General features: G+C 42.1%; 1 protein-coding gene across 2 annotated transcripts in view; it reads left to right on the top strand.

The window, feature by feature from the left end:
- Window positions 1–15,004, top strand: part of LOC307130028 (coagulation factor X) — a 40,788-nt gene extending 25,784 nt beyond the window's left edge. For both annotated transcript variants that reach the window (XM_079822875.1, XM_079822876.1), the window contains 3 exons: window positions 9,381–9,655; window positions 9,731–9,845; window positions 13,994–15,004. In XM_079822875.1, coding sequence (XP_079679001.1) covers window positions 9,381–9,655; window positions 9,731–9,845; window positions 13,994–14,571 — 968 coding nt within the window. In that variant the 3' untranslated portion in view covers window positions 14,572–15,004. The remainder of the gene's footprint in view (window positions 1–9,380; window positions 9,656–9,730; window positions 9,846–13,993) is intronic.
- Window positions 15,005–15,804: the final 800 nt, after the last annotated feature.

Genomic DNA, 15,804 nt, shown 5'->3' with positions numbered 1-15,804 from the left:
CTACAGCTCCATAAGGTACAAACACACTCATCACATCCGCTCATTCACACTCTACAGCTCCATCAGGTACAAACACACTCTTCACATCCGCTCATTTACACTCTACAGCTCCATCAGGTACAAACACACTCATCACATCCGCTCATTCACACTCTACAGCTCCATCAGGTACAAACACACTCTTCACATCAGCTCATTCACACTCTACAGCTCCATCAGGTACAAACACACTCTTCACATCCGCTCATTCACACTCTACAGCTCCATCAGGTACAAACACACTCTTCACATCCGCTCATTCACACTCTACAGCTCCATCAGGTACAAACACACTCTTCACATCCTCTCATTCACACTCTACAGCTCCATCAGGTACAAACACACTCATCACATCCGCTCATTCACACTCTACAGCTCCATCAGGTACAAACACACTCTTCACATCCTCTCATTCACACTCTACAGCTCCATCAGGTACAAACACACTCTTCACATCCTCTCATTCACACTCTACAGCTCCATCAGGTACAAACACACTCTTCACATCCTCTCATTCACACTCTACAGCTCCATCAGGTACAAACACACTCTTCACATCCTCTCATTCACACTCTACAGCTCCATCAGGTACAAACACACTCTTCACATCCTCTCATTCACACTCTACAGCTCCATCAGGTACAAACACACTCTTCACATCCGCTCATTCACACTCTACAGCTCCATCAGGTACAAACACACTCATCACATCCTCTCATTCACACTCTACAGCTCCATCAGGTACAAACACACTCTTTACATCCTCTCATTCACACTCTACAGCTCCATCAGGTACAAACACACTCTTCACATCCTCTCATTCACACTCTACAGCTCCATCAGGTACAAACACACTCTTCACATCCTCTCATTCACACTCTACAGCTCCATCAGGTACAAACACACTCTTCACATCCTCTCATTCACACTCTACAGCTCCATCAGGTACAAACACACTCTTCACATCCTCTCATTCACACTCTACAGCTCCATCAGGTACAAACACACTCATCACATCCGCTCATTCACACTCTACAGCTCCATCAGGTACAAACACACTCATCACATCCGCTCATTCACACTCTACAGCTCCATCAGGTACAAACACACTCTTCACATCCGCTCATTCACACTCTACAGCTCCATCAGGTACAAACACACTCTTCACATCCGCTCATTCACACTCTACAGCTCCATCAGGTACAAACACACTCTTCACATCCGCTCATTCACACTCTACAGCTCCATCAGGTACAAACACACTCTTCACATCAGCTCATTCACACTCTACAGCTCCATCAGGTACAAACACACTCTTCACATCAGCTCATTCACACTCTACAGCTCCATCAGGTACAAACACACTCATCACATCCGCTCATTCACACTCTACAGCTCCATCAGGTACAAACACACTCATCACATCCGCTCATTCACACTCTACAGCTCCATCAGGTACAAACACACTCTTCACATCCGCTCATTCACACTCTACAGCTCCATCAGGTACAAACACACTCTTCACATCCGCTCATTCACACTCTACAGCTCCATCAGGTACAAACACACTCATCACATCCGCTCATTCACACTCTACAGCTCCATCAGGTACAAACACACTCTTCACATCAGCTCATTCACACTCTACAGCTCCATCAGGTACAAACACACTCTTCACATCCGCTCATTCACACTCTACAGCTCCATCAGGTACAAACACACTCTTCACATCAGCTCATTCACACTCTACAGCTCCATCAGGTACAAACACACTCTTCACATCCGCTCATTCACACTCTACAGCTCCATCAGGTACAAACACACTCTTCACATCAGCTCATTCACACTCTACAGCTCCATCAGGTACAAACACACTCTTCACATCCGCTCATTCACACTCTACAGCTCCATCAGGTACAAACACACTCATCACATCCGCTCATTCACACTCTACAGCTCCATCAGGTACAAACACACTCATCACATCCGCTCATTCACACTCTACAGCTCCATCAGGTACAAACACACTCATCACATCCTCTCATTCACACTCTACAGCTCCATCAGGTACAAACACACTCATCACATCCGCTCATTCACACTCTACAGCTCCATCAGGTACAAACACACTCTTCACATCCTCTCATTCACACTCTACAGCTCCATCAGGTACAAACACACTCTTCACATCAGCTCATTCACACTCTACAGCTCCATCAGGTACAAACACACTCATCACATCCGCTCATTCACACTCTACAGCTCCATCAGGTACAAACACACTCATCACATCCGCTCATTCACACTCTACAGCTCCATCAGGTACAAACACACTCATCACATCCGCTCATTCACACTCTACAGCTCCATCAGGTACAAACACACTCATCACATCCGCTCATTCACACTCTACAGCTCCATCAGGTACAAACACACTCTTCACATCAGCTCATTCACACTCTACAGCTCCATCAGGTACAAACACACTCTTCACATCAGCTCATTCACACTCTACAGCTCCATCAGGTACAAACACACTCATCACATCCGCTCATTCACACTCTACAGCTCCATCAGGTACAAACACACTCTTCACATCAGCTCATTCACACTCTACAGCTCCATCAGGTACAAACACACTCTTCACATCCGCTCATTCACACTCTACAGCTCCATCAGGTACAAACACACTCATCACATCCGCTCATTCACACTCTACAGCTCCATCAGGTACAAACACACTCATCACATCCGCTCATTCACACTCTACAGCTCCATCAGGTACAAACACACTCTTCACATCCGCTCATTCACACTCTACAGCTCCATCAGGTACAAACACACTCTTCACATCAGCTCATTCACACTCTACAGCTCCATCAGGTACAAACACACTCTTCACATCAGCTCATTCACACTCTACAGCTGCATCAGGTACAAACACACTCTTCACATCCGCTCATTCACACTCTACAGCTCCATCAGGTACAAACACACTCTTCACATCCGCTCATTCACACTCTACAGCTCCATCAGGTACAAACACACTCTTCACATCCGCTCATTCACACTCTACAGCTGCAGTCCATCAGGTACAAACACACTCATCACATCCGCTCATTCACACTCTACAGCTCCATCAGGTACAAACACACTCTTCACATCCGCTCATTCACACTCTACAGCTCCATCAGGTACAAACACACTCTTCACATCCGCTCATTCACACTCTACAGCTCCATCAGGTACAAACACACTCATCACATCCGCTCATTCACACTCTACAGCTCCATCAGGTACAAACACACTCTTCACATCCGCTCATTCACACTCTACAGCTCCATCAGGTACAAACACACTCTTCACATCCGCTCATTCACACTCTACAGCTCCATCAGGTACAAACACACTCTTCACATCCGCTCATTCACACTCTACAGCTCCATCAGGTACAAACACACTCTTCACATCCGCTCATTCACACTCTACAGCTCCATCAGGTACAAACACACTCATCACATCCGCTCATTCACACTCTACAGCTCCATCAGGTACAAACACACTCTTCACATCCGCTCATTCACACTCTACAGCTCCATCAGGTACAAACACACTCTTCACATCCGCTCATTCACACTCTACAGCTCCATCAGGTACAAACACACTCTTCACATCCGCTCATTCACACTCTACAGCTCCATCAGGTACAAACACACTCTTCACATCCGCTCATTCACACTCTACAGCTCCATCAGGTACAAACACACTCTTCACATCCGCTCATTCACACTCTACAGCTCCATCAGGTACAAACACACTCTTCACATCCGCTCATTCACACTCTACAGCTCCATCAGGTACAAACACACTCATCACATCCGCTCATTCACACTCTACAGCTCCATCAGGTACAAACACACTCTTCACATCCGCTCATTCACACTCTACAGCTCCATCAGGTACAAACACACTCATCACATCCGCTCATTCACACTCTACAGCTCCATCAGGTACAAACACACTCTTCACATCCGCTCATTCACACTCTACAGCTCCATCAGGTACAAACACACTCATCACATCCGCTCATTCACACTCTACAGCTCCATCAGGTACAAACACACTCTTCACATCCGCTCATTCACACTCTACAGCTCCATCAGGTACAAACACACTCTTCACATCCGCTCATTCACACTCTACAGCTCCATCAGGTACAAACACACTCATCACATCCGCTCATTCACACTCTACAGCTCCATCAGGTACAAACACACTCATCACATCCGCTCATTCACACTCTACAGCTCCATCAGGTACAAACACACTCTTCACATCCGCTCATTCACACTCTACAGCTCCATCAGGTACAAACACACTCTTCACATCCGCTCATTCACACTCTACAGCTCCATCAGGTACAAACACACTCTTCACATCCGCTCATTCACACTCTACAGCTCCATCAGGTACAAACACACTCTTCACATCCGCTCATTCACACTCTACAGCTCCATCAGGTACAAACACACTCATCACATCCGCTCATTCACACTCTACAGCTCCATCAGGTACAAACACACTCATCACATCCGCTCATTCACACTCTACAGCTCCATCAGGTACAAACACACTCTTCACATCCGCTCATTCACACTCTACAGCTCCATCAGGTACAAACACACTCATCACATCCGCTCATTCACACTCTACAGCTCCATCAGGTACAAACACACTCTTCACATCCGCTCATTCACACTCTACAGCTCCATCAGGTACAAACACACTCTTCACATCAGCTCATTCACACTCTACAGCTCCATCAGGTACAAACACACTCTTCACATCAGCTCATTCACACTCTACAGCTCCATCAGGTACAAACACACTCTTCACATCCGCTCATTCACACTCTACAGCTCCATCAGGTACAAACACACTCTTCACATCAGCTCATTCACACTCTACAGCTCCATCAGGTACAAACACACTCTTCACATCCGCTCATTCACACTCTACAGCTCCATCAGGTACAAACACACTCTTCACATCCGCTCATTCACACTCTACAGCTCCATCAGGTACAAACACACTCTTCACATCAGCTCATTCACACTCTACAGCTCCATCAGGTACAAACACACTCTTCACATCCGCTCATTCACACTCTACAGCTCCATCAGGTACAAACACACTCTTCACATCAGCTCATTCACACTCTACAGCTCCATCAGGTACAAACACACTCTTCACATCCGCTCATTCACACTCTACAGCTCCATCAGGTACAAACACACTCTTCACATCAGCTCATTCACACTCTACAGCTCCATCAGGTACAAACACACTCTTCACATCCGCTCATTCACACTCTACAGCTCCATCAGGTACAAACACACTCATCACATCCGCTCATTCACACTCTACAGCTCCATCAGGTACAAACACACTCATCACATCCGCTCATTCACACTCTACAGCTCCATCAGGTACAAACACACTCATCACATCCTCTCATTCACACTCTACAGCTCCATCAGGTACAAACACACTCATCACATCCGCTCATTCACACTCTACAGCTCCATCAGGTACAAACACACTCTTCACATCCTCTCATTCACACTCTACAGCTCCATCAGGTACAAACACACTCTTCACATCAGCTCATTCACACTCTACAGCTCCATCAGGTACAAACACACTCATCACATCCGCTCATTCACACTCTACAGCTCCATCAGGTACAAACACACTCATCACATCCGCTCATTCACACTCTACAGCTCCATCAGGTACAAACACACTCATCACATCCGCTCATTCACACTCTACAGCTCCATCAGGTACAAACACACTCATCACATCCGCTCATTCACACTCTACAGCTCCATCAGGTACAAACACACTCTTCACATCAGCTCATTCACACTCTACAGCTCCATCAGGTACAAACACACTCTTCACATCAGCTCATTCACACTCTACAGCTCCATCAGGTACAAACACACTCATCACATCCGCTCATTCACACTCTACAGCTCCATCAGGTACAAACACACTCTTCACATCAGCTCATTCACACTCTACAGCTCCATCAGGTACAAACACACTCTTCACATCCGCTCATTCACACTCTACAGCTCCATCAGGTACAAACACACTCATCACATCCGCTCATTCACACTCTACAGCTCCATCAGGTACAAACACACTCATCACATCCGCTCATTCACACTCTACAGCTCCATCAGGTACAAACACACTCTTCACATCCGCTCATTCACACTCTACAGCTCCATCAGGTACAAACACACTCTTCACATCAGCTCATTCACACTCTACAGCTCCATCAGGTACAAACACACTCTTCACATCAGCTCATTCACACTCTACAGCTGCATCAGGTACAAACACACTCTTCACATCCGCTCATTCACACTCTACAGCTCCATCAGGTACAAACACACTCTTCACATCCGCTCATTCACACTCTACAGCTCCATCAGGTACAAACACACTCTTCACATCCGCTCATTCACACTCTACAGCTGCAGTCCATCAGGTACAAACACACTCATCACATCCGCTCATTCACACTCTACAGCTCCATCAGGTACAAACACACTCTTCACATCCGCTCATTCACACTCTACAGCTCCATCAGGTACAAACACACTCTTCACATCCGCTCATTCACACTCTACAGCTCCATCAGGTACAAACACACTCATCACATCCGCTCATTCACACTCTACAGCTCCATCAGGTACAAACACACTCTTCACATCCGCTCATTCACACTCTACAGCTCCATCAGGTACAAACACACTCTTCACATCCGCTCATTCACACTCTACAGCTCCATCAGGTACAAACACACTCTTCACATCCGCTCATTCACACTCTACAGCTCCATCAGGTACAAACACACTCTTCACATCCGCTCATTCACACTCTACAGCTCCATCAGGTACAAACACACTCATCACATCCGCTCATTCACACTCTACAGCTCCATCAGGTACAAACACACTCTTCACATCCGCTCATTCACACTCTACAGCTCCATCAGGTACAAACACACTCTTCACATCCGCTCATTCACACTCTACAGCTCCATCAGGTACAAACACACTCTTCACATCCGCTCATTCACACTCTACAGCTCCATCAGGTACAAACACACTCTTCACATCCGCTCATTCACACTCTACAGCTCCATCAGGTACAAACACACTCTTCACATCCGCTCATTCACACTCTACAGCTCCATCAGGTACAAACACACTCTTCACATCCGCTCATTCACACTCTACAGCTCCATCAGGTACAAACACACTCATCACATCCGCTCATTCACACTCTACAGCTCCATCAGGTACAAACACACTCTTCACATCCGCTCATTCACACTCTACAGCTCCATCAGGTACAAACACACTCATCACATCCGCTCATTCACACTCTACAGCTCCATCAGGTACAAACACACTCTTCACATCCGCTCATTCACACTCTACAGCTCCATCAGGTACAAACACACTCATCACATCCGCTCATTCACACTCTACAGCTCCATCAGGTACAAACACACTCTTCACATCCGCTCATTCACACTCTACAGCTCCATCAGGTACAAACACACTCTTCACATCAGCTCATTCACACTCTACAGCTCCATCAGGTACAAACACACTCTTCACATCCGCTCATTCACACTCTACAGCTCCATCAGGTACAAACACACTCTTCACATCAGCTCATTCACACTCTACAGCTCCATCAGGTACAAACACACTCTTCACATCCGCTCATTCACACTCTACAGCTCCATCAGGTACAAACACACTCTTCACATCCGCTCATTCACACTCTACAGCTCCATCAGGTACAAACACACTCTTCACATCCGCTCATTCACACTCTACAGCTCCATCAGGTACAAACACACTCTTCACATCAGCTCATTCACACTCTACAGCTCCATCAGGTACAAACACACTCTTCACATCCGCTCATTCACACTCTACAGCTCAATCTCACCACACATGCCCTGCACAGCCAAGAAATGCATTATTCTGGCATTAAGAAAATATGCAAAGAAGGTTTTTGATTTTTACAGGTGGAGAGTAACACTTTCTTCTAGTTTGCTTGATATTCAGAAAATAAAAAAACGTTCGAACCATTGAGACTATTCACACTTTGACGTTGATTTCATTGTAATTATGTGACATTTCTTTGTGACAAGTTTTTGTTATGGTTATTATTCTCAATAATAATTCCCATATGGATATCAATAATACTGTAAAAAATAACACACACACACACACACACACATACAGTATATGGTATATTTGGAATTTTTTATGCAAAATATTATTTATTATTTCTCTTTTATTTTAGGATGAAATATTAACTTTTTTTAAACGTTTCATGATGTGGTTTTTTTATATAAATGTAAACAGTATTTTAAATTTATACATTCACGGCAGTATGTCAATACAAACAAATCTAGTGTGTGTGCGTTTGTTTGTGTGTATTTGTTTGTTTATTTGTGTGTGTGTTTGTTTGTATGGGTGTTTGTGTGTGTATGTGTGAGAGTGTGTGAGAGAGAGTGTGTATGTATGTATGTGTGTGCTTGTGTGTATGAGTGTGTGTGTGTGTGTGTGTGTGTGTGTGTGTGTGTGTGTGTGTGTGTGTGTGTTGTTTGTATGTATGTATGTGTCTGTGTGTGTATGCGTGGGTGTGAGTGTGTGTGTTTGTTTGTATGTGTGTGTGTGTGTGTGTGTGTTTGTGTGTGTGTGTGTGTATGTGTGTGTGTTTGTTTGTATGTATGTATGTGTTTGTGTGTATGTGTGTGTGTTTGTTTCTATGTATGTGTCTGTGTGTGGTTGTGTAGATGTGTGTGATTGTGTGTGTCTGTGTGTGTGTGTGTGTGTGTGTGTATGCATGTGTGTGTGAGTGTGTGTCTGTGAGTGTGTGTATGTGTGAGAGTGTGTGTGTGTGTTTGTATGTGTGTGTGTGTGTGTGTGTGTGTGTGTGTGTGTGAGAGAGAGAGAGTGCGTGTGAATGTGTGTGATTGTGTGTGTATGAGAGAGAGAGTGCGCGTGTGTGTGTGTGTGTGAAAAAGTTTGTGAGTGTGTGTGTGTGTGTGAGAGAGAGAGTGCGCGTGTGGATGTGTGTGTGTGTGTGTGTGTGTGATGAGTAACTTTTAGGTGTAGGGTCAGTGTAAATGGAGATAATATACAGTGTACAGTATAAAAATCAGAAATGTCTATGGAAAGTCCCCATAAAACATGAAAACACAACATGTGTGTGTGTGTGTGTGTGTGTGTTAGTGCAGTACCCCTGTGGGAAGCAGTGGAGTGGTGGGATCATGTCTCGCTCTCTGGATGATATAAGCTCCACAGACCCTGATGATGTAAACCACACCCCCGCCGTGACAAACTCCTCCCACTCATTACATCAGAACGGAAGTTCACTGGACAACTCGACTCACCCGCACAACCAGACCACCGAACCCCCCGACACAGGAAGTGACATCACAGGTGCAAATGAGGACACGCGTATCGTTGGAGGTCAGCTGCAGGGTCAGGGCGGCAGTCCGTGGCAGGTGGGCCGGATCTTTTCTATGACCTTTATGCTTGAGAGATTTGATCAGTAACACGATGAACTAAAAACGCTGCAGGTTCTTCTTCGGCGTGAGGATGAGCACGGGTTCTGCGGCGGGTCCCTGATCGCTCTGCGCTGGGTGGTGACGGCAGCACACTGTCTCCAGCAAACACCAGACCATGTGACCGTCGGTGAGTGTCGTCCGTCTTTTTTTATTTATTTATGCAACTCAAGAAACAATTCTGATTACCAGAGGTTTAGATGTGGATGGTTTATTGAAAGTCGCCATTATGGTGATCAGTGTTTCCTTTCAAACACTGTGTGATCAGTGTGAAATGTGCATCCCTCCATCATAAAAGTAATCCGTGCGGCTCCAGGGGTTAATAAAGGCCTACTGAAGCCAAGAAAAAGATCCATATTTATAACTTTATAAACTATAATCACTGGCTTCTGGTAACGGCCGTACGTGAGTCGAGTTCCGGCGGAAGAGTGACCTCTGACCCAACGCATGACGAGTGACCTCTGACCCAACGCATGACGAGTGACCTGAGACCCAATGCATGACGAGTGACCTCTGACCCGACGCATGACGAGTGACCTCTGACCCGACGCATGACGAGTGACCTGACCCGACTAATGACGTATTAACATTAACTGAGGTTTAGATGTTGATGTTTTATTGAAAGTGTTTGAAGTCACCATTATGGTGATCAGAGTTTGCTTTAGTTGGGCTCTTGACTTCTGAGCATTAGCTTTCCTCTGGTCGGTGTAACTGAGTTACAGTAAGGCACATGGAAAGAAAAAACAAGAGAACATATGATCAGGTGTTGATGGCTATGTATTGATGATGACAAATCGTCATATATCCTCCTGGGACCCAGGATCAGACTTTTGTCCACTGTGGTGGACATCATATTTGAGGGAATTTCTCTGACATGTCACAGTTTTCATTCGGGGCTTTGCTGAGATACCAAATGTTTGAAGGTTACACCAGGACAACAACTTCTTCTTGGCTTTTTAAATACGACTGACATTAATGTTTATACGACACACATTATGGAAATATTATATTTAGGGCCCGAGCACCGATGGTTTGAGGACCCTATTGTATTTGCTCAGCCTATTTTTATTCTTCTCCCAAATGAATCGCATTTGTGAGGGGCTAAACGTGCTCGAAAACTCATGAGACTTTACACACGCGTCAGAAGTGGCGAAAATTTACGTCTGATACGGGTTTCTGAAATAGGCGTGGCAAAATGGCTCGATAGCGCCACCTACAAAATTTCAATCAAGCACCGTTTGAGCTACGTTTCACGTACGAGTATGACATTTGGTACACACATGTAACAGCCCAATACCTACAAAAAAGACCCAGGGTGCAAAATCTAAAACCCAACAGGAAGTGAGATATTTGGACATACAATGCCTGATCTGCCCCAACTTCACATGTTTGATAATAGTCCTGACCTGAAGACTCTACATGGCAATATTCAGTTATAGTCGAAGCGCCACCTGCTGGCAGAAAGAAGTGTGGCACATTGAAGTGAGTTAGCCATATTTCTCCTATATTGACCCGCTTAAATGCATGTCGCCCACTATTCACTGTTTTCCTGAGGCCACCAGGTGGCGGTGCATGTGGCCTTTCATCGCTGCTCGCAGCTTTAATTTGTAATTATAATTTAAATCGGATTAATTTTCAAATTGTTTGTTATAAATCAACATCTCAGGAAAATGTTATGAGGTTTCTAATCAAAATATGACTTCCTGTTACAAAACATTGATTTCATAAATGTCCACTGCAGTGGACGCCAAATCATGTTTATCACGCATTTTGGAGACACAACAAGTGAATAGGGAAAGAAAATACATATCAATATTCCTATGAAATACTAGATATTATGATGAAAATGTAGCCAATTATAACTCCCATTATTACACTTCTATTTTCCTTACATGTTGCATTACAAAGAACACATTAATATGCAAATTAGATGCAGTGAATTGTATTGAATGGGAAAATCCAAGTATGGCCATTTTGCCCACATAGTGCATAAAGTAAAATATCAATGCATTCTGTTATATCGTTCATAAAATAGTTCAGAATCATCTTTAAACAAATTTTGGTAAAAAAAAATCCTGAAACCTAAAAATTGATTGGTGAATTAAAAATAAATCCCATTGTTTTTGTCTATACATGCAATTTCATGTCATTTTATATTTTAAACAACTGCGTCCTGGTGTCGACTATTATCATAACATATGAATATAATTTCTCAAAAATGGTTTCTTATGCTCTAAACAATGGAATGACATGAAAAAATACAAAATTCAAAACACTTTTTGTTTTCTGTGTCCCAGGAGAATAATGACCTGATCTTCTTCAGAGTCTAGAGCTCTGGTCATTTGGTTGATGTGTAGTTTTATAGCTCAAAATAAAAGCCTCATGTTGCAATGCATGCTGGGGGCCACCATAGTACAATAGCATAGCATGCTCTCTTGAGTAGGTACTTGTTTTGAATAAGTATTACTTCACGACCGCTTAAACAAATATGTTCTATATAGTATGAATGTAATCCAGACGTACTACAGCCGCCATGTTGTCATTATCATGTGACCTATCAGCGTCCTATCGCTTCACTGTCACTCACAAATCCTCTCCCGTGGCCTCATGGGATAGCAAAGTGTCCATCCTATGCTCACTTCAGAATCTGCCGGAAGCAGTAGGTCATCCAGTGCTCTTTTATTGTGACGTCTTTTGTTTTTCGCCAACTGTAGAGTGGAGAAATATGCGATTTTGGATGCAGCCCAAAACTCATCTATGTTTCCCAGCATGCATTGTGGCATATGACAATCATAAATTACACATCAAACCTCTGACCAGAGCTTCAGACTGATTACGTCACCATCAACACCTCAGATTTTCTCGCCATCACAAGTGTCACGCTGATCACCATAATGGTGAGGCGCAGTTTTTGTGTGTCCCTTTAACCCTCTGGGGTTCTTCATTTATGGGTCACACTCTGGACCTTCAGGTCAAAAATGACCCGGAGGGCGGGATTAAGATAAAAAAAGATTTGAGTAAAATCAATGAAATATATTTTTGTTCAATAATATTTTTTATTTTCTTTTTTGGTGTTTTGAGATAATTTTATGATTTATAATTCATATTTATGCAATAATTATGACCCATTTTTCCCATTGAATATAATAAAATTTGTATATATATATATATATATATTTTTTTTTATTAAAGCTGTATTTCATTTTAGAGTCAAGCCTAGGCCTCATGAAAGCATTTTTTTAAATGAGATCGGTGCCATCCGGTGGACACATTGAGCATTTTTATCACGCAATAGCACATTTTTACCACTATAGTGGATCTTGCGTTTTATAAAAAATTTTAAAAAATCGTAGCTTCATCGGAATGGTCCGAAACTTGGTGACTTTATTGGTACTTGGTATATGAACACCCCAAAAAATTGGGGACAGGATTTGAAAAGTCTTAAGTGGACGTAAAAAAAAAAAAAGTCACACTCAGGGTCTTCGGGTCAAAAATGACCCCCATAAGGAAATGAATGGGAAATTGGCAAAAATATGAAAATACAGAGTTTTTTTGTGCGTACAATCTACAAATCAGGATGCAGAAAAAAGGAAACATCTAAAACATCAAGAGTGCAAAACACACACACACACACACACTTATACACACAAAAACACACGCACACACAAATTAACACATGCCATTCCAAAAGCTAATAGTGTTTTTGTGTGTGAGTTATGAGTTTTGCACTCTTGATGTTTTAGAGATTCACCCCTTCACTGTTGAGTCATTTTTTTCTGCATCCTGGCTGATTTGTAGATTGTACGCACAAAAAAAACTCAGTATTTTCATATTTTTGCCCATTTCCCATTCATTTCCTATGGAGGTCATTTTTGACCCGAAGACCCTGAGTGTGACTATTTTTTTTTCCGACCACTTAGACTTTTCAAATCCTGTCCCCAATTGTTTTGTGTGTTCATAAGTACCAATACTGTAAAGTCACCAAGTTTCGGACCATTCTGATGAAGCTACGATTTAAAAAAAAAAAAAATTAAAAAAATGCGGGTCAGAAATGACCGAAGACCCCCAGAGTGTTAAATGCAAATGAGGCCCCCTTTCCAGAAGAGGGCGGAGCTTCAAGAGCAATGAAACTGTTTAGTTGATGACAATCTTCAAGTCATCGATTAGCATATTCTGTCATGATCAAATCTCACCCCCTTTGTGATGTGTTCCCGGGGGCGGGGTTTATGTAAAGTTTATGAGTTAATGAGTTTATGATATTCACACACATACACACAGGAGACTATGATAAGATGCGTCCCGACAAAGGCGAGCAGAAGATCAAAGTGGAGAAGGTGGTCCTCCACCCTCATTTCCACGAGTACACCTTCGACAGCGACATCGCTCTGCTCTACCTGTCCGAGCCCGTGACCGCGGGGCCGTTCGCCGCTCCGGCGTGCCTTCCCGACGCCGGCCTGGCGGAGCGGCTGCTGAAGCCCGGCGAGCAGGGCCTGGTGTCGGGATGGGGAGCCACGCGCTTCCTGCAGCGCTCGTCCCGCTTCCTGAGGAAGGTGATGCTCCCGGTGGTGGACCAGATGAGCTGCATCAACTCCACCGAGCAGGTGATCACGGATAACATGTTCTGCGCGGGCTATCTGACGGCGGAGATGGACGCGTGCACCGGAGACAGCGGCGGCCCCTTCATAGTCAACTACCGGGGCACCTGGTTCCTGGCCGGGGTGGTGAGCTGGGGCGAGAGGTGCGCGGCCCGCGGGAAATACGGGGTTTACACCCGACTGGGAAACTACTTATCCTGGATCCGGGAGGAGATGATGAACGAGGAATCCAGACGCAACCAGACCGCGGTAAACGTCTGAACGCTGCTGCCTTCATCACAGATAACGCTAACATTACTCTTCACTCTTAGTTATTGATACACTGTTTAAAAAAAGTTGTAAATAAAACCGTTTTTAAAGTCGTTCTACTTTAATTCGTTGCAATTTTTGAGCGAAAACCGTTCCTTTAAATATAATATTAACATATAACTTTTGATTTTAATAATATACTTAGATTAATAAAAGCTTTAGAAGTGTTTTTCATTGGTAGGTCATGTTAACTAATTATTAGTATAAAAATATAAATAGGAAACTATTGCAAGCGAAAAATATTTTTTTTTAATTAACAACAAAAACATTATAACACTGTGAAAACTAGCCAATTAAAAATATCTTAATATTTAAAATAATAACTAGGAAATTTTACAAGCAAAAACATCTTGTATTATAAAAATGTGTTATATATTTTTCAATGAACAAAAAGTAAATAAATTAAAAAACAATTAAAAACATTAAAACAAATATTGTATGAAAATTAAAATTATATTTTTTGCTTGTAATATTTTCCTATTTATTTTGTTTAAAATTTTTACAATGAATGAAAAAATAAATAGAAAATATTACAAGCAAAAACAAAATTATATATTTAAAATATATATATATAATTGTTTTATTTTTTATAAAATTAATAATTTTGTTTTTGCTTGTAATATTTTCCTATTTATTTTTTCATTCATTGTAAAAAAAAAAGTAACAAAATAAATAGGAAAATATTACAAGCAAAAGCATCTTATATTATCAAAAGATCATCTTTTTTTTAATTAACAAAAATGAAATATATATTTAAAAAATATATTGTTTTGTTTTTTATAAAAATTTAAATAATTGTTTTTGCTTGTAATATTTTCCTATTTATTTTTTCTTTGTAAAAATTATAAACAAAACAAATGAAATATATATTTAAAAAAAAAATATATATATATATAATTGTTTTATTTTTTATAAAATTAATATTTCATTTGTTTTGTTTATAATTTTTACAAAGAAAAAATAAATAGGAAAATATTACAAGCAAAAACAATTATTTAAATTTTATAAAAAACAAAACAATTATATTTTTTTAAAATATATATTTCAATTTTGTTAATTAAAAAAAAGATGATATTTTGATAATATAAGATGCTTTTGCTTGTGATATTTTCCTATTTATTTTGTTAATATTTTTTTACAATTAATGAAAAAATAAATAGGAGAATATTACAAGCAAAAACATGA

The sequence above is a fragment of the Gobio gobio genome (assembly GCF_949357685.1).
Source record: "Gobio gobio genome assembly, chromosome: 8".
In the NCBI taxonomy this organism is placed as follows: domain Eukaryota; kingdom Metazoa; phylum Chordata; class Actinopteri; order Cypriniformes; family Gobionidae; genus Gobio; species Gobio gobio.
Note: the sequence above shows the minus strand (reverse complement) of the source record. Positions and strands in the feature narration are given on the sequence as shown.